The 24,429-nt window shown below is 38.0% G+C and overlaps 2 protein-coding genes across 4 annotated transcripts; both read right to left on the minus strand.

The window, feature by feature from the left end:
• Positions 1–303: 303 nt before the first annotated feature.
• On the minus strand, positions 304–13,216 carry tmem214 (transmembrane protein 214). 2 transcript variants are annotated; one of them, XM_053241764.1, is made up of 16 exons: positions 12,898–13,216; positions 10,441–10,634; positions 10,094–10,244; positions 9,668–9,802; positions 9,395–9,477; positions 7,990–8,095; positions 7,751–7,832; positions 7,477–7,578; positions 7,195–7,351; positions 5,789–5,880; positions 5,509–5,557; positions 5,314–5,421; positions 4,172–4,386; positions 3,874–4,042; positions 3,367–3,518; positions 304–2,131 (listed from the first exon to the last, which is right to left on the minus strand). In XM_053241764.1, exons 1-16 carry the CDS (start codon positions 13,046–13,048, stop codon positions 2,005–2,007), a joined length of 2,073 nt encoding a protein of 690 aa, XP_053097739.1. In that variant the 5' UTR covers positions 13,049–13,216; the 3' UTR covers positions 304–2,004. The 2 variants fall into 2 exon arrangements, with proteins under 2 accessions (XP_053097739.1, XP_026779088.1); XM_026923287.3 differs by having other exon boundaries at positions 7,195–7,336; positions 12,898–13,215.
• Positions 13,217–15,016: 1,800 nt separating this feature from the next.
• mapre3b (microtubule-associated protein, RP/EB family, member 3b) lies at positions 15,017–24,080 on the minus strand. Of its 2 annotated transcripts, none has more exons than XM_026923844.3 (7): positions 23,942–24,080; positions 20,225–20,352; positions 19,808–19,953; positions 18,905–19,061; positions 17,762–17,907; positions 16,841–16,993; positions 15,017–16,442 (listed from the first exon to the last, which is right to left on the minus strand). In XM_026923844.3, the coding sequence occupies exons 2-7, from the start codon at positions 20,343–20,345 to the stop codon at positions 16,377–16,379; spliced, it is 789 nt and encodes a 262-aa protein (XP_026779645.1). In that variant the 5' UTR covers positions 20,346–20,352; positions 23,942–24,080; the 3' UTR covers positions 15,017–16,376. The 2 variants fall into 2 exon arrangements, with proteins under 2 accessions (XP_026779645.1, XP_053097740.1); XM_053241765.1 differs by lacking the exon at positions 23,942–24,080 and adding an exon at positions 21,776–22,070.
• Positions 24,081–24,429: the final 349 nt, after the last annotated feature.

The raw sequence follows: 24,429 nt of genomic DNA on the forward strand, positions 1-24,429 counted from the left end.
AGGTGTTCAGTGGAGTTGAGGTCAGGACTCTGTGCAGGACACTCGAGTTCTTCCACTCCAACCTTAACACACCATGTCTTCATGGAGCTCGCTTTGTGCACAGGTTTGGGACTCTTAGTTCCAGTGAAGGGAGCCTGTAATTCTACAGCATACAATTGTGTGCTTTCAGCTTTGTGGAAACAGTTAAGGGAAGAACCACAATTGGGTGTGCTGGTCAGGTGTCCACATACTTTTGGCCATACAGTGTACCATTAACATTTATAGTCTATCACTAAAAAAAAAAAACTAGAAAACACAAACTCCAATGGTTAAAGTACAGACAGGTGCCATGAGCAGGGCTGCACAGATTTTATTAATTTATTTATAAACCATTTATACAAAGCAACAAAATTAGTTAATCACATTTATATTATTTCTCTTTTCCTCTTCCATGGTGTAATCTGTACTTCCAGCCCTGTTATGTTAAGAGGTGGGGCTACAGTCTAATCCTGAATCTGTCTTTAACCAGACACAGCTGGCTGATAACCATTACAGATACAGTGCTAAAAATCTTAATTACACCTTTTGACACTTGAACATTATGGTGTACCGCACAGATGTAGCCTCTAGAAACAAACACAGGAGGCAAACTTCACATCAAATGCAGAATTCCAATTCTAGAAGGAGCTCCATGTCCTGTCATTTTATTTATATTATGCAAGTCTTTGCTGCAGAGAGTGAGGGGTAGAGAATATACAACTTGCTTCTCTATCTTCAGTAGAGCTTCCCAGATCACATTAAAAGGTAATCAAGTAGAAGACTTGCAGACGATAACAACAGTAATCACCACAAAACTTCTCCGATACTGAGAAACAGTGGGCAAGTGAGGCGCACAGTAAGTAAATCTTTAAAAAAAACAAACAAACAAAAAAACTTCATGATCACCAAATCAAATCAACCACTAAGCATTTCTACAAAGAAAATCAGGTATTATGCTTGAATGACTTTCTATATTAAATCATGGCATGCTCAGAAAGTTTTCCAATGGCAATGTTTCCACATAAAATACTCAACAATTTTTTTCACAGACATTACTTATGGAAAACTTTCTGACTATTGCTGTGAATGGAATGAGTTCACTTATGTGAGCTAGATAAGTTACAGATCCAGCAGGTGACCACCAGCACACAGGGTCCAACACTAACATCCAGGAGGAAAGTTTGGTCACATAGCCATGGAATGCCTCATCGCTAGAACCTCAGTGTGCTGCTGTATTTGAAATGCAATAAGCTGCTAGAATTAAACAAGATTAAACTGCATCTTTGACAGGCATCTTAAACTGAATGCGCAAATAGGGAATAGAAGCACTAGAACAGTTTGCTTATACGTAAATTGGCACAAAAAAGTGAAATCTTAGATAATTGTTGCCAACAATGTGTAAACCTTTAAAACACAAAATGCTTAAGGCTTTTGTGTTCAAGTGCATATTTCGTGAGTAAATTTGCTCCAGGTCGAATTTAATATCAAATTATGCTGTGTTTTGCTTTATTATACAGTAGCTGTTCAGATATTTCTCCAGCAAAACCTCAGATGTGCTGCTTAATATAAAATGTGTGTCCTGCATCATTCAGCACTTTTCATATCCAATTAACCCAGCAGCCTCTTTTGTAGTCTTTTGTTTTATTAGTACATACATAAAATAAATATTGTATCTGCAGTCACCTAAGTAAAACACAAGAGATGAAAAGGAGCACTCAGAAAAATTTGTAGGTATTGATCATATAAAAAGTCCTGAAATTGAGGGATGGGGGTGGAGTACCAAATAATGTAGTGGGGGACAGAAAAGAAAAAAGAAAAAAGAAAAAAAAAAAACAAAAAAAACAACAACTGGTAAGTGTTCCACCTCCTGTCGAGTCCTCCGAATTTGAGAAATTTAGATGGAAAAGCATCCTACAGTCTTTACAGCCCAGCGCGAGAGGGTAGACGCAAATAAAGACAGTCTTTGTCCCCTATTCTGGGCGTGTATCATGCCTTGGACAGCAGCTCTTGGGCCCAGCTCCTGATGGCTGTTGTTGTATCTTGCAAGTAAATCCATGTGCTATTGGTGAATGCCACCACATGGTTCTGCATGCAGAGAAGTGATACTTCACCACTACAGGGGGAAAAAAACAGACACATCATTAGCATATAATTAATCCAGCATGCAATAAGACGTTGTTAAGACGTTGGACTACTGATCAGAAGGTCATGAGTTCAATCCCCAGCACCGCCAAGCTGCCACTGCTGGGCCCTTGAGCAAGGCCGTTAACCCTCAACTGCTCAGATGTATAAAAAATGAGATTAAATGTAAGTCGCTCTGGATAAGGGCATCTGCCAAATGCCATAAATGTAAACGTAAATGAAATTTATGGAGTTAGCACAAACTTCACATCTCATGTACTTATTTACAGTAGGGGTGTATGGATGCATCACGATGCAAAAATGTACATTGTGGGAATGTGCAAATCACATAATTGGAATCAGCATTCTATTAATTATGCATTTAATGCAACTTCACTGTTTGAACACCAGAGGTCCCAATCTGCACAATCCATAGAGTTAAAATATACAGAGTGCACGCTGGGCCTGATAACTTCGGATTACAACAACCAACACTCATTATAGGTTATACGTTTACACAAACACGTTGCAACAAGAGCTTAAAGAGTTTAAAAAGAGCTCTTCAGTAGCTAACACCAGTCCCACACCACTGTGATCTACGGTGCCCAAGAAAGAGGCTGCTGAACTCGGGCATTTTAGCCGCCTTTGGAGCTCTATTTCCTTTAAAATGACACCTCAGTTGCTGCTATGGAGCTCATTATGGTTCAACTGATCATTTTCCCTGGGTCAGAGAATTTGTTTATTCAGTCAAATTTTTGGCCAAATTTATAAATTCATTTATTTATTTTTAAGATATGGTGAACCTGTAGTACATTTTCTTTACAATATTAATCCTCTGTTCATTAATTAATTTAGTTTTATACAGACAAACAAAATACAGAAATAAAAAAAGGAGTCTTTTTAGTCATAATTTTTCGTCATTCAAATTTTGTTCAAATTATTCTGAGTGTTGAATTGAATCAAATCATGAAGCCAGTATCTTGAATTGAATCATATCGTGATACACATCATGAATGGAGTGTATAGTTACACTCATAATTTACAGTAATACACAGCACATACATTTTTAAAATAGTAAGTCATCATGTTCTTCTAATTGCCACTTATAGGAATTATTGGGCATGGAGGAGTTTCACATAAATTTTCAGCCCTTAAAATCACTGGCCAAAACTAATAAGCCATTACAAATAAAAGCATCTAGAAAAATGTGTGGTGAATGGTACTGACTTGCAGGAGTCCTGCAGTGACTGCCAAAGATGCTGGAGAGCTGTAACGACGTACTGCAGGCCGGGGAGGATGTAGTTCTGATGCACAAACAGCAGCAGCTCCTTAACAAACTGCAAAAACTGGAAAACACTCTCTGGGGTGTTGGCATTGATCTGAAAGAAGGCAAGCATACAAAATAAACTTTAGACTCAATCTTCAGTGGGAAAGGCAAACCTAGTGATGGGAATTCATACATCCGGACTTGCGCATGAATGTAAGTGAGAGACTTTAAATGTTTAATTAAATCAAATATTACTCCATTTACACAGCCTTCTTAAGCCAAACCTAACAGACCTGTCACTTCATAATCTACTGTTTAAAACTTTAAAACTTCACCTGTAGTTACTTCTAAGGCACAATTTCATAAATCTCCCTAGTGAAATCATTACTTATATGAGGAATAGCAACTGTAAAACCTGCAAAAGTTGTTCACATTGGTTTTAATGAAAGAAACGAACTGTCTCTCACCCATTCTACGAGGAGTGGTGTGCTCTCCTGCAGCCACAGTATCAGTTCAGAACTCTTCTGTGCAATAAAGACTGCAGCCACCTTTAGCTTCTCCAAAATGGCTTCCAAAAAGGGACCCACTGCCTCCACAGCCAGAGAGTAATAATATGGCATAGTCTCAGCTAACCAGCTACACACACACACACACACACAGTATTGTAAGTTCAGTGTAGTACACAAAGCTGCCATTTCAGAATGTGATTATTTTTTTATACTGTGTAGTTATGTCAGTTTTGTGAGTATATTTTTGGGTTTTTACTTGATGCCCTGCTGGCTGTAATGGGACACTTTTCTCCAGGCCTGCTGGGATACTGCAGTGACTCCGCTCTTCTGCAGGTACAGCGCTGTGGTAGAGTCGGCAAACGCGCCATGAGATCTCACATCATGAGCAATGAAACCGGCAACAAACACCAGCAGCACCATCAGCACCCGTGACCAGGGGAACCCCTGAGAGCGAATTTTCATCTGCAGAGACTATATAAAGGAGCAGAGGGTGAATACAAGTTAGCATTAATAGCACAATGACATTTGATTGATATTTTGTTGTGAAAAAATAACCAGTGTTAGAAAGGGACAATTTCTAGTAATGTTACGATCTCAGCTTCATGATGCCTAGCATATTATGGTAAGGAATAAAACATGATGGGGGTGTGCTGTTACAGGAAAATAATCCATAAACCTGGTATTATTCCATTACCAGCACATCTCAAAATGTTTTATTCCTCTTATTGATTATGACTTAGTACAGATTAGGACAGCATAAATTTTATTTGTTTATAGTCATGTTTAATGTTGTGGAATATCTGACAAACAGGTTAGTTCCTGTTATCACTTAGCAGCAGCTCTAGACAGTCATTCCTTCACCAGCCTTTTCCTTTTTTCCTCCAAAAAAAATAAGGCACAACTTATGCTACCCAGAACCCACAAAGCCCTCCACCCTGACGACTATCCCTGGTGGAAAACTTAAACAACTTTACCTCTGACTGTTACAAAGCTCTGGCACTGGAGACTCATTCCAAAAATGCGAAACGTCCACTCACAGAATGCTTCACCATATAAAAAATTACATGCTTTTAATCCATTTATGTGCCACGTCCACCACACAAGTCCTTACTTAAGTTGTTACTATCGAAATGATATTAGAGTTAATATTAGAACAAACTCATTTGGAACTACTGTCAGAGCTGATAAATTTATAGAAAATTAATGAATGCCTTCTGACCATTCTGATCAGAAGAGTATACAACAGTGCTGTGGTATAAAACTACTTAACAAATTTCATCATCCTGAACTTGCAGTTTGGTAGGATGGTCTAATGTTCACCACATTCATTTAATAAATAATAATAAAAAAAGGCCAGAACAATGCATCCCACATGTGTCAGAAATGTGTGTGTCTTACACTGCATACAACGCTGCATTCCTGTACGTCATCCAAGTTAGCTATGGACCTAATCTCTTCATTGGTCACTCTGAAAGACTGAATTGTTTCCTGAAGGCTGTTTCGCAACTACAGGAAAAAAAAAAAATATTACATTTAAGCAGTAGTACACACAAAGCAAAAATGAAAAGACAGAACACTTATCTGCCACTGTACCTTTGGTGGGAGCGTGCTCCATAAACTGAGCAGATGATTCAACAAGAGGCTGTTAGGGAAGACAGTTTCAGAAGCACAATACTTAACACGGGTTTGCAACTTCCTCATTTACAACATGGCACTTGATTATAAAATTGCACAGGTTTCATTAGAGGAGCAGTCCTGTGACTCTATAAAGAAGCCCTAGTGAAACATGTCAACAAAAGCTCTAATAATTATAAAAATACTCACATTACATTAGGCACATTAAATTGTTATTAATAGTCAGGCTAGTGTTTACCTGGACTGAGTGAGGTGTTTAGTGTAAAGTTGCCTCCATACACCCAAACTCTGTGCATCTACACAAAGGCACTCGGTCAGGCTGCTCAGCAACTACAGATGAAAACCATAAATCAGGCAAGGACTACAAATTTAATCTCTCTACTGGATTCAGTGAAAGGATGAGGTACATTTTGCATTTTGCATTTGGCTATGTTTGTATTTTCCTATTTTGTAGGTTGACAATGTATTGAAGTCGTTTACTGATAAGCTGGTGTGCTGTTTTTTGTGCTGGCACACAATCTGCTGAGCTGTACTTTTGGTTTTACTGCGACTGAACAAGAGGGACAGCACAACACTTTCTCAGCAATCATGTCTGCTGTCCATCACAGTTGCTGCTCGAGTTCATGAGCTGTCTGCAGGTCTGTGTGTGTATCTTTGAAGCTGATTATAGTGAACTATGTATTTGGCTGAAATATACAGCCTTGTTGATCATAAAAGGCTCATTGCTATTATGATGCCTATGGCTCGGTGTTAAGCACACAGACTTGGTCTGCACCATTACAGAGACAGGAATTGTCTGCTCTTGTGAAGTGACCAATAGCCCGATAGCTCTGGATCACATTCAAACTTTTCGGCTAAAACGACACCTCAGGCGCTGCCCGGCACTCATTAGGTTTTAACTGAGCATTTTGAAAATCCCTAGTTCATAGACTTTGTTCAATCAATCAAAACTTTGGAGAACCCAACCTTGGAAGCCCAGCAGCTGTGGCTGACTTCGTGCGTGCTCTCCTGGGCTTGCCCTGTCGCCCTACCCACATTGAAAACAAATGCTCGTAGATCTGTACTCAGGGGTAGCTACCACTAGTAGTGGTACTAGTTTGAATAGGTATAGTCACACATAGCCATTTTTGGCTATGTGTGACTATACCTGTTATATAACATTATAATAGGTATAGTCACACGTAGCCAAATATTATATATATATATATATATATATATATATATATATATATATATATATATATATATATATATATATATATATATATATATATATATTGGTAAAACCTTAGCAGCACAAATTACCACTTGCACACATAGTAGACAACTGCGCAAGTGCACTCTCTCTATATTTCAGCTCTTTGGTCAAGCCATATAGAAAATTCAAGGGTGGGTCTTTGGCTTTTCTTAATTCAGGTTCTATCTGAGTTGAAGTATGATATGTATTTGAAAATTCTCACCAATTCGAGCCCAACGGGTCTGACTGTAAAATACTGTGACAAGATTTCCAGCATGACTCAGCTCAAGAGCATTATGTTTTGGAGCATTTTATCTCACTGAGTTTAATAAAAAAAAAGAAAAGAGTAACCTATAGAAGACCTACACGCTTCATTGCAGCATTTAATCTGTGTGAAAACTTCTTACCTCTTTCTTCATGGTATCAGGACAATTGGGCGTGGCTCTGGAGAGAAAGGAAGGGAAGTAGGTATGCAATGTGGATTCCGGTTTCGCTCCAAATGCTAGAACCTTCAGCCGTGGATAGAGCCTCCTCAACTGCTCCTGCAGGCTGAAGGCACAACAGCTTTCAGCAGATCAAATATATAGCCCTGTGAGTCACTAGACTAATAATCAATCACTAGATAATGGTTATTTGTTGACATCTAAACACTTAAACTCTCGCCAGTATTCATAGCTTCCAATAATTACCTTGCCGACAGAGCATTCTTGGGCATGTAAGCAAAATCCAGCAGAGGGAAGAATTCTTTTGGGCCCATTACCCCAAACCCTTTAGACAGATTGGCATGAAGCCTATAAGAGAGATGGAACAAGTTACATGTAGACACACACTAAATATATATATTATATAAAATTGATCTTTATTTATTACATACACACACTTATAGTGTACAAGATCTAAGAAGGCCGAAGAATGTGCAACAACATCTTAAGCTGTGCTAAAACTAAATCAGCAGTAACTCACGTGAGCAATCTCTCTAGGTATGCAATGGCATAGGCAGACAGGGTTTTCACTCCTAGAACAGGGAGCATGATGCCCAGCCAAACTACAGGCCAACAAAACCACACAAAAAACAAACACACACAATATTTAATTAACTCATGATCAGGACATCCCAGTCACAATCAGGACATCCCAGTCTAATCCAAAGCAGGTAATCGATCCCACTGGCTTTAGGCCACATATAATTTAAGAATACTCACCTCTTATGCCTTGGGTAAGGTCGTAGAAGCCAGCTTGTCCAAGAGCCCACATAATGCTCAGACACTTGGCTGGACGGTTCTGGTGAGAGCGCAGCAGCTCCAGATGCTATGACAAAAAGGATTAATACACTTATTGCTTCAACTAAATGATTAAAACACAAACTTAACATTTTCCAGAAAGTGACAGAGCATTATAAACCGACATTAAAACTGTATTAAATCACAATGAATTTTTGCATCTCGCTTAATTTTACAAACCACAAAAAGGTGACCATTTTACAAAAATGACAAATTTACAAAGATCACTTGGTTATTTCCTTAAACTATTGTTAGTAACTGTTAGTAATGATTTTGTGTAATACTGTCAGAAATGCAAGGCAGACATGCATTAGTACAAGGATTCCCCAAATTCAGGCCCATATTTTGAAACGTTACAGCAAGTAATATGTAAATCAATGTGTGTTATTTTAGTCTTTTCACTTTCCTGACACGCTGCGCTAAACATAGCAAAAGAAACAGAAAAATTTCCGTCTATCATCTACCTCTGCAAAACAAACTAACGTTCTGTCTCAGATCACATACTTTTGTCCTATTCTAGATTGTTACTGAGAACACTAACCAGTTTTCCTATTATATTTAGTGTTGGAATTTTAAAAACCTTTCATGTTGCCTTCAACTGACTGAAAGGTCTGTTTTGGGTACCAGAAGTCACAGTTTTTGATTGAGACACAACTCATGAAAACAATTATGATGATGGTGGGAAGTTTTAAGAGAGACAGAGCTGGTCAGTGTGTAACATTTCTGTGCATGAAATCACTAAACATTTTACAGTTCGATTTGGAAACCAGACGGACAGAGATGATTTGACTCTGAAGTGTCATCTAGGGAATGTCGCTTGTAATTCTCCACACGTACATAAGATAGACAAGCTCAAGTCATAGTTGCTTCTTCATGCACTTACAAAGAATAAACTAGGATCCCCTGCTTCATGGTTCATGATGTGATTTATTTTCCCTTAACAACACAACACTTCCCATTAGACTGGTAAGTTTGTGCAAGGAATATTCTTTTAGGTTTTTAACCAAATATTCTTATTTGGTTTTTAGTCACTTGCGTTACACGTATGTTACCAACTTAATAAAGTTTCCAAATGTTACAGTAGACCTAAATTATTAGGATAACTTTTTTATTTTATTTTATTTTTTTGTAGGCTGGCCAAGGCTTGGGGCCGCAGAAAATTCCAACCTGTCTGCATTAGCAGTTCCTCCCAAATTTCCACGTTAAGTTATAGTACAGCCTATAGCATTTCTGCAGACCCTATAAATCAGAGCAATTGTGACAAGTGATCAAAGTTTTTCCAAGTTCCAGCCAAAACACTTAATAAATGTATGTAAATTTCGCTTACTTCAGGCAGGTTGAGCGTGGCTGTTTTGGGTTTGTTCATCATGATGGCCTGAATGCACATTCTGTAGCCATGCAGTGGTTCAGCTATTAAAAATAAAAAGAGACAGGGTGATTCCTCACTACCATTGAGGGTTAAAAACTACAAGATGGATTCTACAGTAACCCAAATTGCTGAAACAATACTATCTAGTTTTCAAAACTGCTAATAATGAGATTACACAGGGTTGAGCAGGATGGTAACATTTTATTACACAACTACTATTACATTTATTACCTGCTGGTCTATCCAACTCCCGGAGCATGGTGAGGACACAGTGATCAAAGAATTCTTGTAGCGTGTCACCGCTTTTCCCCAACAGATTCTTAATTATGTTGCGTAGATCCTTTCCAGCAAGGCAGTATGGGTAATCTGCATAGAGATTTATTTGTTAAAACCACAAATTCATACTTTATGCTCTTGTGTGGTACCACATTACACCTCCCACTTTATATGCTGATCCCTGTCTTGTGTTTGTACTTTTGTAAATACACAGCAATCAACAAAATAAAGAAACATTCCTCGAACTGAAAAAGTTAATATCAAAGGAGAAAGAATTACCACACTCATCTAACACCACACCACCATAATTCTGAGGTTACTTAAAAACCCCGTCAGTATTCTCCATATTCCGTATATGGTGAATATGTTTCAGAAACGCACCGTGAGCATAACTGCTGAGTGTGGGATCTGTGTCAGGCGCGAGCAGTTTGCTGTTGAGATACCCAGCTAGATCCTTCACCCAGACACATGGATTCTCAGGGAACATAACTTGACTTTTCTCCAGCTGCTGCCTCAACTCCACCACATCCAGCTAGAAAACAAAGAGAGAGAAATATAGCCGTCCACCCAGAGAGGAAGAGATTGTGGAATAAACACACTAAGTATGATGTTTAGATTTTTTTTTTATACACAGTGGTGCTACTGGGGGAAACTGGGAAACCAGTACATACAGAGGATACAAAAGAAGAAAAGTGCTGGTATTGGAATGCATCATAACATATACTCACAGCTTTGACAGCTTCCTCCAATGTTTTGTAGTGGGTCGGTTTTGAGCTGCTGTTGGACTGGGATTTCTTGGACTGCTTTGCTGCGTTGAGCTTCTTCTGTTGAGTCTCAGCCGGGGGAGGAACCTGTTCCTTGTTCTGCTTCTTTCCGATCTTCTCGAAACCCTCAAATATTGTCTCGGACATCTTTACAGATGCTGCAAACATCGATAAGGAGTCAAATCTGCCACGTCTGAGAGACAAATGTGTCTTCTTATTTCGCAATGAGACGATACATTATTCAGGACAGTCTCTCGCCTCTCGGATCCACCCTCAATCCAAACATTTTGCAACGACAGACAGACCAGAGCAGAAGTATGGCAGGGGGCACACATTGTGAAATTGAACTTTGGAACATATTTTCCTTAACTGGGAAGCTGTCAATCTATATGTCCATATATTTTCAGAATTACTACACTATCTCCAAATTGTGCCCCATATACAGCAAAACAGACTGCCAAACCTACAAAAATACAAATATATAAAACCAACACCTCAGTATGCCACATGCCAAATTACAGTCGTTCCTGGCAGAGTACTCACAGCGCTCAACTGAACTGAAGTCCTGAACTCATCTACTTTAACCTTTTAAAAGATCGAGATCAATTACACTGATGTGCTGATTCAGTCGTGTTCTCTATTCCACTGTGATGTTGAACGCTAAATCTAAAGCTGGACGCTATTTATTTGTACCAACAACGTGACACACAAAAATTTGTATAAAAGTTATACAGCTAGACTTGAGCAAAACGTTATGTGAATTAAAAAATCTTATACATAGTAGCTTATAACAGAAACTGATAAAAAAAAAAAAAAAAAAGAAACCCTTCTTTCTTAGGGTGGTGCTGGTAATAAAATATCACCAATGAAAAAACTCTTTCAATCAGATTTCTATAAATTAATGGATTAAATGTGTGTCTATCAGATTTTTTCCATGCATTTTATATTTGTCTCACACAACAATATGAACACATCACCTTAGAGACAAAAAGTAGGTAATTTGTAGCAATTAAATTTTTTAAAAAAATCTAAAATATCCATCATTTCACGACTGATGGATACGAAAGCGTTTTTTGGGCCATTCGGTAACAAATAAAAATACAACATTTCAAGAATAAAGTTGAAAGATTTTGAGAAAAAAAGTCATAATATATGATATTACTAGAAAAATGTTGCAGCAACATAAGCCATAACACATTTGGGGCCTGAAGCCGAACTCGCTAGAGCTCTTCAGGATCGATAATTTTAATTATCATTCATCTACACACCCTCAGTGAACGGCTCGCAGATGTAACCATCGAAAGCCTTGAAGATGACCACTGCCTGCGATTTCTCCTTCAACAAAACAGACAAGAACTTCACCAAACCCTCAATGTCCCTCATTTGAACACGTGAATATGCACCATTTAGTATTACGACTTTATTCTTGAAATATTACAACTTTACTCTCGAAATCGTATAGTTTTATTTTTTAACCACTGGCCCTAAAACGCAGTCGCAGATAGAAGTGTTGATTTTAAACACTACTTAAACTGAAGTGCTCCAATACATGAAGCATTTGATACTGAGGATGAAAAACACTTCAGAAATGCTTTCTGTGCAAACTTACTTTTTCAAACATGTTACAAAAGAAACTTTAATCTGTTCTGCCATCTATTTATATTGTCTAAAGTGAAAAATAGAAGTCTTCCATTTGATCTCAATCTTGAGCTCAGTTTCCTGTAAATTATGGCCTGATTGACACTCATGCTATAAGTATGACATATTTAGTTACACACTCCTGACTTTTACAACTTCACACTTTAAAATACAGAGATTTTGAATACATTTGAATGATTCCCCGCCCATGTTCCCGAAGCCCCGCCCCCAGAACCTAGAGAAGAGTGTCTAAAAAAAATGACTGACAGGCGGTACATCCACACAAACAAGCTTTCCGGACCGGAAGTCAGTTTTCCAAACTGGTTTTCTCAGCGACTTAATACACTTGTACGAAGGCCACGGCTTAATTTGTTGTTTTTTTATGATGTTCTACATATCTTCCAGGTTATTTGTACAAGTAAGGAATTTAAAAAAAAAAAAAAAAAAAACGACTACTGCGCCTTTAAACGTGAATGTGCGCGTGCTGCTGAAACGGATTTTGGACAATGTGCGACTAGCTAGCTATTCACCTCTGGCTTAGCTAGTGAATTATGTTAGCTAGCTAAACATGTCGGATAGCGCTTGGGTTTAGCAGCTAGTTTTCAGTTTGTAGCTTTATAACTCGTGCTGTTAGTAAACTTTCAAGTACATTAGACTCAGAATGACAGAACAGCTAGCTAACGCACAATCAGCTAGCTAGCCCCCTTTTGTAGCTAACTATAGATGGACGGGTCACTTAACATTCAGTGTATAATGTGAGTGAGTGCAGGATATTTCACTTACGATACAGGTCAAGTTTTGGAGAGTTAGACTCGCTCAGAGCTTTCCTGGACTTCTTGTCGGCTTGACTCTTGGCAGCGCTGTTCTGTTTCTTGCCTCGTCTCACCACCTCCCATTTACCAGCAGAACCGTTATTATTCGCAGACGAAGCCATGGTTTACTGAGCGTTTAAAAAAAGCAGGAAAGCCTTCGAGTGCTTTTTGTTTAAACGCCTTTAATTCCCCTAGAGTTGGTGTACAGAATAATGGTGGCAGGTCAGCTCTGGCTACAGCTGCGACTTTAAACCGTCTCTGTGCCACGTCTGCTCTGGGGGCATGACGTCATCACGTATCCGCACGCGCTCCGCTTCTTACGTTCTGTCGTGGAGAGATTTAAAAAAAAAAAAAAAAAAAAAAAACCGTTAACGTGAGGAAAAGTCGGTGTGACAGTTTAAAGGTGCAATAGTATATATATTTTTATTCCTTACTTATACAAATGACCTGGAATACACATAGAACATGATAAACAAACAAACAAACAAGGGATTAATACCGTGGCCTCATTAAAAGTGTATTAATTTAAGAAAACACGTGTGGAGAACTGCCTTCCGGTCCGGAATGCTTGTCTGTGTTTGGATGTACCACCTGTCAGTCATTTTATAGACACTGTACTCTACTGGCCATGGTATATCCTGGGGGTGGAACTTCGTGTACATGGATAGGAATAATTCAAGTGTCTCACCCACCTAAAAGTTAGAGACCTAATCTATAAAAAAAAAAAAGGATAAATCTTACCTAACGCACCTTTAATGTGTAAGGAAAATAATTAATGTGATTGCCATAAAAAAAAAAAAAGTTAATTTTATAAGGGATAATCCACGGCATCGGGTGGGGATAATCCCGCTTATACCATGGTCATTTCCAGCATTGACCAGTTAAAGCTGGCATTGATGTCTGCAGTACAAAATTTGACTGAAAGGATAAAAATCACAGTTAATTTTCATTAGTTATTTTTACGGGTCGTTAGAGCTAGAATTTTGCCCACTCTAAATCATACACAGGGATAAAGTAGTGTGATAAGATTACATTTATTTGAATGAATTATAATAAATAGTTATTAGAGAGAGATCGTGCATGTGTGAATCACCTGTGTGATTCACACATAATAACTCACGCTAATAATGAAGCTGTGAGTTTAACTACTGTATGCAACTCTATGTTTGTAGGCAACACATTCATTTACAACAGTGATTAAACTGACTGGAACTACCTGTGTATTCAATGGTTTGAACGCACACCTTCCAGCCAATCAGAATCAAGTATTCAGACAGACCATATATCGACTGTGTTATCAATACTTTACAGCAGAGATGTGAACAGTATTTCCCTCACTCTCTGTTGACGTTAATAAGAGAAAAATATTACAGGAAAACCACAAAGGGCAACATCTTCTCTCCTGAAGACTTTCCTGTGGAGGAACAGCTTATCTGCGACGGTTAGAAAACGCTTGCACTGGAGACTCCTTACAGAAAGATTGACAATATCAACGACTGTATTTTGTTAAACGATATGTTTATTTACAACCCTCTGTGAATTCGCTGTTACTAGAGAAACAGATCACAATGAGCACATTAATATAAAGCTGTGATTTGCCTTGCAGTTGGAACTGCTGTCACTCAGTGGGACTTTATTTGGTACATGTACCTTGTACCTACACCCATTACCTATTTAATCAGGTAAACTTACACATATTGACAGGTGACAAACTAAAGGAAAAACCAACAAAAAAATGATAAATAAATAAATAAATAAATGGTTTGGCCCACCACTAGCCACCAGAACAGCTTTAATGAGCTTTGACATCATACAGGTCTCTGGAAATGTACTGGAAGGACCATTCTTTCAAAAGATATTTCCTCAATTGGTGTTTTGATGATGGTGCTGGAAAGGGCTGTCTAACATATCAATCAAAAATCTCCCAGAGGTGGTCAAAGAAGAACCCAAAGATCACAATTTAGCTGATTGTTTGGGTTGTTAAGGTTCAAAATCAACTATATTAATCTGAAAACATAGGATAGGATATAGGATGCCAGACATTTATGTTGGAGAGACATAAACTGTGCTTAAACGAAAAGACAAAACACTTTTTCATTGCCAGAATACACTTTATTTTACATAGTAAAACTCCAAATAAACGAGGGACAAAATTAATGAGTTACAGACAGATCCTGTCAATCAAAATCAACCTTTATGGCATTAATGCATGTGAAACATGAAAAATAAAACACAACACTGACATAGTAGCTAAAAACTCAGCATGTTTTTACTCTAATATTAATTGTTTTAAAAATGAAACTCAAGTTGTTATGAACTATTTTAGCATCTCATTTTATAGTCATCTTTAATAAATAAATATATCTCAAATTCTTACAGCTGCAAAGTGCACACACTAAATTCTATCTCAATAATCAGAGAGAACATAGCTTTGATTTTTCCAGGCTACCAAGATACATTTATTTGGATTTATCCGCATCCTGTTTTAATCCTATATGCACTCATCTTGCTTTAGTAGTGTGAGCGCTCACATGTTGCAATGCTAAACCCATTTCTTTCGGGAAGGCATGAGAAGAAATGCAGCTGGAATCCAGGTTTGTTCACACAACTGTAAAATTCACAGGGTCTCTCTGATCACTAGTTATTCTTTTTTAAAAACACTTAAATTAGTTCCTATATAGTAGAAACACCTTCCCAAAAAGCCAAAAGAATTTAAATCACAAAAGCAAAATGCAAACCATGTGGACATTTTGCTATCAGATGAAGCAGGCTTTTAAAAAAATCTCAGCAGATATTTATGAAATGCTTTACAACAGCCAGATACAGTAGTAGTGCAGAGGAAGGTTATGTTGTGTGTGTGCATGTGCTTGCACTTTATACATCTATTTCATAGTCTGATGAAGCTGTGGTTTGGTTTATATTCTGCTGTCTATTAAAACTGTTTGCATTAGTACACAATATGCAAATAAGAAATTCTTATGTTCTCCTAGCATTCTGACTTAAAGGTTTCAGACATGTTATAATAAATGTTTTGGTGTACATGTTAATAAGTCATGGCATTAGTGTTACCATTAGTGAATATCATTTTAGACTCAAAAGTAAATGCATGGCCAATGGTATAGCGAGGATGAAAATTTAACTCTACCATTAAGAACAAATGGTATTTAAAACCAATGACATTCGCAAAAACTATGTTAGCCACTCCATCAATACACCACAACCACATGTTAAAGGCGGTGATGTAAATCAGCTGCTGGTTCTTTAGAAAGGAACGGGCCAAAAAGAGTAGTACTCAGAGTGAGTAAATAAAAAAGAAAGAAATCAAGCTCATCAAAAGATAAAATGAAGGTCAGAGTGAAGAATGAATGAGGGCAGAGAAGGAACAGACGGATAAGAAGTGGAGTGGGAGAACAAAGTTAAAGGATGTACGGATGCATACGTTTGTAGAGTTTAGTACTCGTCCTGGTCTTGTGGGTGTTCATCAATTTTATCATCCTCTGGAGGAGCAAAACCATCCTGAAAAGAGGCAAACGCTGCAGTCAGAAATTCAGAACGATCTCCCCTGGGTATTTATAGCACGGCCTCCCATCCTTCTGAGTGAGAGTGTGTGTGTGTGTGTGTGTGTGTGTGTGGCAACCCTGAGCACTTGCTCCAACTGCTGTCTTTAGTTGGGGTTCACTTCATTACTCCTACATCTTACACCAGTTTCTAACCAACAGATGGATGCTTACATGTATGGCACTTGTATCACTGTCAACTCCTTTAACATCTTAACTTGTATTCTGGCTCTCATTTTTTTTCCTTTGGATAAAAATATCTGCCAAATAACTGCAAAATTCAAATCTACTGAAATAAATCACCAATTCCTGTCAGGACTGAACATGTCTGTTATGTCGTATAGTGTACCTCATTACCTCAGTAGCATAGAGGATGTCGACAATCTTTGCAAGAACTGGGTTGTTTTCACTCTCATGCTCCTGGCAGATGAGCTCGATATCACGCAGTTTGCCAAAGTAAAAGTCTCTCTCCTTCTCCAGGCCATCTACTGTCACCTTCAGGTCCATCAGCTACATGTGGAGGGAAATTCAGTCAGGAAAACCACATTTCCTAGTCTTATTGTGATTTTAAGATGCTAAAAATTCCACTAACTGATAATTAAGGCATATACTTGTACAAGGATTTAGTGATATGATATAGTTTTTCTAACTCAGATAAACACTTTTAACTGACATGTTAATAGTTTACAGTCATCAATATGGCAGAATCAGACTAAAAAAAAATAAAAATAAGTGTTTGAAGTAAACCTAAGTGAATAAATCCAGAAAAAAATGCTTTCTGTACATTTTGTGCACTATGCTGAAAATTTTCATTTTTTCATTTGATGTGACAAAGACCTTGAATGATGTGTGGTTTCTGTGGCCATTTTCCGATTGAAATTTTGCATGTTTTTTTTGTATGTAGTTCCGTACTTATAACTGTTGACTCTCTGAAACTGTAAACTCGTGAAGAAAGTACCAGGTTCCCCCCAGCATCATACTGTGTGCTTGGAATCACATTTATGTATGCAGTTTTCAAGCTTTATCCAGATGATCTTGTGGAACATTAATCTACGTAGGACCCTAATTTATAAATATTAGGAAATTTAACAGAAAGTACTGTTTTATTAATCGGCGCCATGTTGTTGTTTGTGAGTGAAGTGCATGGCAGCTCCTTTGCATCAGCAGTAACAGCTTATTATGTATCACTCAAACAAATCTATAATAAAGCATCTTTGTATTAATAACCCAGCATGTCCTTTTTGGGAAGGTGTGGGCTAGGGAGAGTTGCCTGTGCACCTGCTGGTTGAGTTCCATAAGTTCTGCCTCGCTTCCTCCGTTCCGTAACACAGGTGCGCTTCGTTTTACATTTGTTGGGGCAGAGCTGATCGGCCGCTGGGGTGTTGGCATGTTTTTGGGTACTGTAGGTGATGTCCTCTGGGGGCCTATACCAATCAAGCATTATTAGTCAATAAATAGTCCATCAAGAAACAACAAACAAGTGTGTCGAAAATATAAAAATACATAAAACTCTGGTTCTATGAACCCTGGCTTGCAGCACGGGTGGTGAGAATCACCCAGATACCTTTGCGTGCCTGTGCACACAGATGCCCAGACCTTCAACAAAGTCACCACTGCCTTTCTCTGGAATCTTCTCATTGGGCCGGTGGTGGTTCCAAATGACAAGGGTTCATAGAACTACAGCTATTGTATGCATATCTAGTGTTGTATTTCACTGCACCTAACCACCAGGGGTGGTGAAAATCACCTGGATAATACATGCCACAATGTTATGACAAACCGACACACCTTAGGACTAACAGGATATGTTTAGAGGTGACTGCTGACTGCTACTGAGCATTAATACAGAGCAAGCTTGTAGAGATAACTATGGACCAGCATGGCGAGAAATGGATAATAAGACTAGAGAAAGATAATTTAAAGCTAGTGGGCACCACTGAGTTACATATTCACTACATGTTCACTAGAAGCAGTTGCAACGTAACACAAAAAAATACACTCACTGCAGCAGAAGAGGTGATAGGATGATAAGAGGCTATAGGAGCTATAACTGTAACTTGGACCATAGTCACAAGCTGCTAAATGGATAGATCTATATGAACAATTAATTCACACTGTCTGATGTAAACAAAGTGAGAAGAAGAATGGGAAAGGTGGTTGTGTATTAGAGTTTTTTAATTAAAAAAACCCCCACATCATATATCACTTCATGACTTTGATATGTGCTGTGTGAAGTGGTTCTTACCACGCCTGGCGATTAGGAGGGGTAAAACTGAACCGCCTTTACAAGCAACAGTATATAACCACTCAAGTATAAATCTATTAAACGTTTTTGAACTTGCTTTAAATGTTTTTACTGCCAGGTTAATTGTAAGCATGTGCAAGAAACCCCATGTTAGATTTGTGTATTTATGATCTCACCTGGGTTGGGTGTAGGCGTGACGTCCTGGCCTTGTCGTGCTGCTTGAGGGTCGTACTCTTTCCCGTCGTAGTTTGCGTCGAAGAATTTCTTAAACCACTGAACAAACTCGAAGTTATCCTGGAACCTTCCTTTCACCAGCTTTTCAACTGGGATGATCTTCAACAAGACGTACATAAATAACATTATGGCAGGCCATCATGAGACTGAAAAATTCACAACAGTCAATAAACAGACAAAATATTTTCAAGATAAATCTACAATCACTAGTAGGTTCACAAGCTGTCTGACTTTCGCATTTATTTGACATACTACACCCCATATTTAAACAGTGCCTGTCAAATAATTAAAGCCTTATATGAAACCTTCATCTTATTTCAATGAGTAACCAAAGCATCATGTAAAAGCATGTAAAAGTGCATGTAAATTATTTTGTGTTTCATCTTGTCGATGTCCAAGTGTTTCAAACTGGAGAGAGATGGAGAGAAATCCTTTCCTCTTTTTATATTACTGCAGGTGATGCCACATATCATATAAGCTAGCCATTTTGCATTGGACAGGATTAGACGTAATAGGATACAACATTAGTTGATGTTCTATTCATATCTCAGAAGTAGGCTATAATAAAAAAATAAAATAATAATAATAAAATAAAATTCTGTCTACAGACAAGCTTTGACATCCTGGCAGAGGCAACCACATCCTGGTACAAAGAGGAATCAATCTTCCCAAGAGCCCCTGGACTACCAGGCTTTTTATAGTGGCGTATCAGGTGCTTTTATTTTTACGCGCTTCCCTTTTTGGCAATCAAAAAGTTCTTCACACAATTCTAGTAGCTGCAAAGAAGTTAGGTGAAGTTCAGGTGCTGCATTTTTTTTTTTTGGATTGTGGTGGAAGGTGCTCACCTTGTCTACATTCATTCTCTTGAAGGCTGCTTGGAGCACTTTGAAGTTGTGGATGTACTCATGCTCCAGTTTGGCCTGGAACTTCACTTTCTTCAGAAGAATACACCCGGGGAACAGCATGTCCATAAACTGGCAATATGCTGCACCTGAAACACAAGCCATTTCCATATGGGCCAAAAGGTCAGCAGTCAAGTACAGACTTTATGAAAGGCAACAAAATACTTGGGCTTGTCTACAAGTACTATTTTATTTAAAAAGGAACATGTCTTTCAGAAAATCTAGTTCTCCGGCTTAATACATGGCTTGAAGAAATAAAGAAATAAATAAAGAAATAAACTTTCAGGGGTAGGTTTTATTTATTTATTTATTTATTTATTTTTCTGAGGTCTAAATGTAGTGACTGCAGGTTTCACCTACCTGAGCAGAGCTGCTCTATTTTAGTGTAGCTGAGCTGCAGAGAATCGTTGACCCAAGCGAGCATGTCATGTCTGCTCAGGTTCTCAACGGTCATAGATGTGGAGTACACATTCACCGCCATTCCCCAGCTGGAGAGAGAAGACATGGCAGGATTTATCAGCAGAACAAGCACTCTAGGCTAAAAATCATTATATTAGTCATTCATGGCACAAAGAGATGAAGATCCCTCAAGTACAGTGAATAAAAAAAAAATCCTAATCAAAGTGTTTAATGTACAATCATTTTGGACACAAACCCTGCTCAGGAATTCTACACTAGAGGCTCACTCTCAAAGTTCACTTCCAAGAACCACTTTTATTTAACTTTTAGCTAGTTCTATCTGAGCAAATTTCTTAAACTGAGCTGTTTGTAGTCCTCAGTAAAGCTTAGAGTAAGTCATCTTCTTAAAGTAGAGATCAGTTTTCTGTAAACACACACACACACACACACAAAATGATTCAAGGTCAGTGCCCCTTTTCAAGTCAAGCACATTCATGGAAACCACACTTTATAGCACTAGAAAGGAGGATAGTCCTAGTCACGTATGTAATGTAACAACACCGGATAACCACAGGAGTCCAGTGAGTCATGTGGATGTCTTTTAGCGAGTGTGCCATATGACCTAGTGACCATAAGACCCTTCAGATAGAACAAAATTCAAACAGTAACTAACTTAGAACCACACTGGGGGCTCTGGAGCTGTGAGGCAGCAACACTACCCACTGTGCCAGCGTCCCACCATCAAAACTGTAATAATGCTTTACACTTTTGAGTATCATGAATTAGTTAGTTACTATAGTGATACTAATAGAAAAAGGTACGAAGGTGCGAGAGTAAAGATGTAAGTCTGGATCTGTTGACGGCTCTTTAAGGTGTTAGTAGATTCAACTCTATCAATAGAAGTTACTTGTTGCTGGCAAACTATAAAAAGCTCATTTTCTATCAGATGTTACCGAGTTCGATTCAAGTAAAAAAAACTTAAGCATTCTTTAGTCATTTATTCAAAATTCTGCATCTTTCAAACTTTAGAAATCAAGCCTTAGGATACTTGGGTCATGCTGACAGAAAACAAACTCTGACCAACTGGATTTGCAACGGGATCTGTTATTTATGAACAAACACTGAGACTGAGATCATCAACAGACTGTTTCCTGTTGACATGTTAACATAAACTTCAGAATAACGTATTTGTCTTAAACAAGATTTCACAGATTAAAAAAGTTAAAGATAAGGTTTTATTCACTAAAAACTGTAGTGACATAACACCATGCTGGGCCTATATCACAGCATAAAATACATAACAATAAAAAATAATTACATAAACAGCATGTTGTACAGCTAAATAAAGCTCTGATAAAACAATAAGGCTACAGCGTCGTCATTATAAGGTATGTACTTTCTCTCTGTATATCTCTACACACACACACACACACACACACACATCTTGTAGCTACACTCATTGGCTTTTTTTTATCTGATCCAAGATCACCTGGAAGGTATAAAATTACTCACTGTAGACTGTTCCTGTGCAGTTTTTGGATGGTGGACTGTCCTTAACCCAGCTGTATTTTACATCCCAGTAATATAATGATAAAAGCTTAAATAGACACTGAACCGTAACACTTGGTGTGGCCAAATATATCATGAAAAGATTTTCCTGAAATAGTTGAAATCCAAGCTCTTACAGTCCTCAGGTGATGATGAAAGACTAAATGAATGCGCTACCTGAATATCAGGAAAAACATTATGATATTTTCTTCCAAAACCTTTCCAGAGTTGGACAAACTAGTTCATTAAATTCTTGACATCAAATCCATCACAGATTTCCTACAACCGGTGCCAAGTGTCCCTAAACATTTTGCAAGAAATGACTTTTACAAAGCTGTCTGAACACGCCTACAATACAGTATTATTTGCTCCTATCATAAAGTGTTATTTGATCCAACTCTGCTCTTCCCTGGAAATGCAATAAAGACACGGATATTAATAACTGGAAAAGAATGTCACTTCAAAGTTTACATTTTATTTCCCTAACACAATTAAAAATATACTTTATACTGTATATACAGTGCTGTGTGTTTAATTATAGATATTTATAATATAGATATGTTTATTATAGATTAATTATAGATATTTAAATTGTTGCTTATTTGTGATGATATAACACATACAGTGTGCTTTCTGTAATATTACTTAAAAAGATATTAAATCATTGTATCTCTGTCCAATGTGTTATCTAGGTGATCACAGTAGTAGTAGGGGTTGGTTAGTCAGTTATCTAGTTAATGTTATCACTCACTGTTAGTACAACAGTAACAATACAGAGATAGTAAACTGTAACTTAAAGGTGCATTAGGTAAGATAAGTCTTTTTTTCAAGACTGCTCACACTGAGAACAGAGTAAAGTTCCCTTTCTCTACTTTTACATTAGTTTATAGCAATATTAACTTTTAGATCAGTTAATATACAGACACAGCACTTGGTTAAATCTATAACATTGACCATATTAAACGCCATTGTGAGAAGATCATCAATGTTAGAATTATCACTCGTATAACTAACATTAGCAGGCTAGCTTGTTGCTAAGATATGCGCTATTGTCCACTGTTGTTGCTGTGCTTTTTTTTTCCCCCACTTTTTCCCAATGTACCAAGGTGGGATCTTACAACTTACATTTACATTTATGGCATCTGGCAGATGCCCTTATCCAGAGCGACTTACAAAAGTGCTTTGAAGTTTCTATCAATAAATACATTCTGATACTGGTTCGCTAGATCACAAACTAAGAATACCATCAGTCCAAAAACTCTGCTGGGGAGGTAATATAGCAACAAGCATTCAGACAATATGATTTTTTTTAAAGCGCTAATTTAAGTACTTTAGGAAGAGGTAAATCTTTAGATGGCGTCTGAAGACTGCCAGTGACTCAGCTGTTTGGACATCTTGGGAAAGTTCACATCACACCCTCTAGGTGCCAGAACAGAGAAGAGTCTGGATGCATGCCTTCCTTGTACCCTGAGAGATGATGGGACAACTTGCAAATCACTACTTAATAGCCACCAGAAATGCAGCATCAGTCTCTGACACTGAGGTGGGTAATATCTGAATAATCCCCGCCCATATTCGCGAGGCTCCGCCCCCAGGATCTACAGCGGCCCGAAGAGTAGCGTCTATAACATACCTGAGAGGATTCGCATGCAAACACAAACAAGCTTTCCGGACCGGATATCAGTTTTGCAAATGGGTTTTCTCAGCGACTTAATACACTTTTGCTAAGGCCACAGCTTAATCATTGTTTTTTACATGATGTTCTGCACATCTTCCAGGTTATCTGTACAAGTAAGGAATAAAAAAATCAAACATTGCACCTTTAATATAATGTTGTAAGTGTCATATTAGCCAACAATAATTCAAAAAGGGTTTGCACACTTCAGCAGCTATAATTTAGATACATTTAGATAAAGGATTGTACACTATAAGACTTGTGATGTGACTGCAGATTGATGCACTAATCTGAACTCCATAGTGTTAGTAACTTAGCCATGCCTAGCGTTAGCACCTGTAATACTCCTGCTAAATATGAGGATATCACAACTTTAGCAAGTACTACAGCAATCGCTTGATTTTCACATTTATCGACATAATGATAGACGCTTAAGCAAAATCTATTTTACTCACAATCCTCAAAAGAGGCGTTTGTTTGTTGCGTTATGCGTCCCTGGGTGCGTAGTTGATGCGTGTTCTGTCCGCGCATGCGCTGTTGCTAGCTGGTTGTCTGTGGCAACACGACTCACGAATCACGGCGAACAGATTTAGCCAAAGAGCCCAGCTCTCACTTCCGCGTTCGTCACAGGGGGCGGGACCTGAAGCGGGGTAACGGCAAAGTACACTGACGGTACCCGTTTCCTCCGAGTTAATATGTTTACCAGGCTTTCATGATTTTCTAAAACGCACATACATACCAGCAGATAAAAGAGGACCAGTGACTAATTGCAATTAAGGAAACATTTGCAATCAGCAGTACAAGGGAAAAAACTAAGAAAGGAAATGTAAACAAACAAACACAAACAAAAAGATACAAGTTGCAGTTCAGTCTGAAAATGAAACATTCACTTTTATTCTGTCTGTTTTGGACAATGAAATCCCTCTTTAGATCAATTATTTAA

This window comes from Pangasianodon hypophthalmus, chromosome 18 (genome assembly GCF_027358585.1).
Source record: "Pangasianodon hypophthalmus isolate fPanHyp1 chromosome 18, fPanHyp1.pri, whole genome shotgun sequence".
Taxonomy (NCBI): domain Eukaryota; kingdom Metazoa; phylum Chordata; class Actinopteri; order Siluriformes; family Pangasiidae; genus Pangasianodon; species Pangasianodon hypophthalmus.

What these genes read in the sequence shown, in the direction of transcription:
- mapre3b (XM_026923844.3), bottom strand. Translation starts at nt 20,345, where the DNA reads ATGGCGGTGAATGTGTACTCCACATCTATGACCGTTGAGAACCTGAGC. An exon ending in AATAGAGCAGCTCTGCTCAG is followed by an intron (nt 19,954 to 20,224) that starts GTAGGTGAAACC and finishes CTTGTGTTTCAG; the next exon opens with GTGCAGCATATTGCCAGTTT. An exon ending in TTATGGAACTCAACCAGCAG is followed by an intron (nt 16,994 to 17,761) that starts GTGCACAGGCAA and finishes CTCCACATGTAG; the next exon opens with CTGATGGACCTGAAGGTGAC.
- tmem214 (XM_053241764.1), bottom strand. Translation starts at nt 13,048, where the DNA reads ATGGCTTCGTCTGCGAATAATAACGGTTCTGCTGGTAAATGGGAGGTG. An exon ending in ACTCAGCAGTTATGCTCACG is followed by an intron (nt 9,803 to 10,093) that starts GTGCGTTTCTGA and finishes ATCTCTATGCAG; the next exon opens with ATTACCCATACTGCCTTGCT. An exon ending in CTGATACCATGAAGAAAGAG is followed by an intron (nt 5,881 to 7,194) that starts GTAAGAAGTTTT and finishes TTTCATCTGTAG; the next exon opens with TTGCTGAGCAGCCTGACCGA.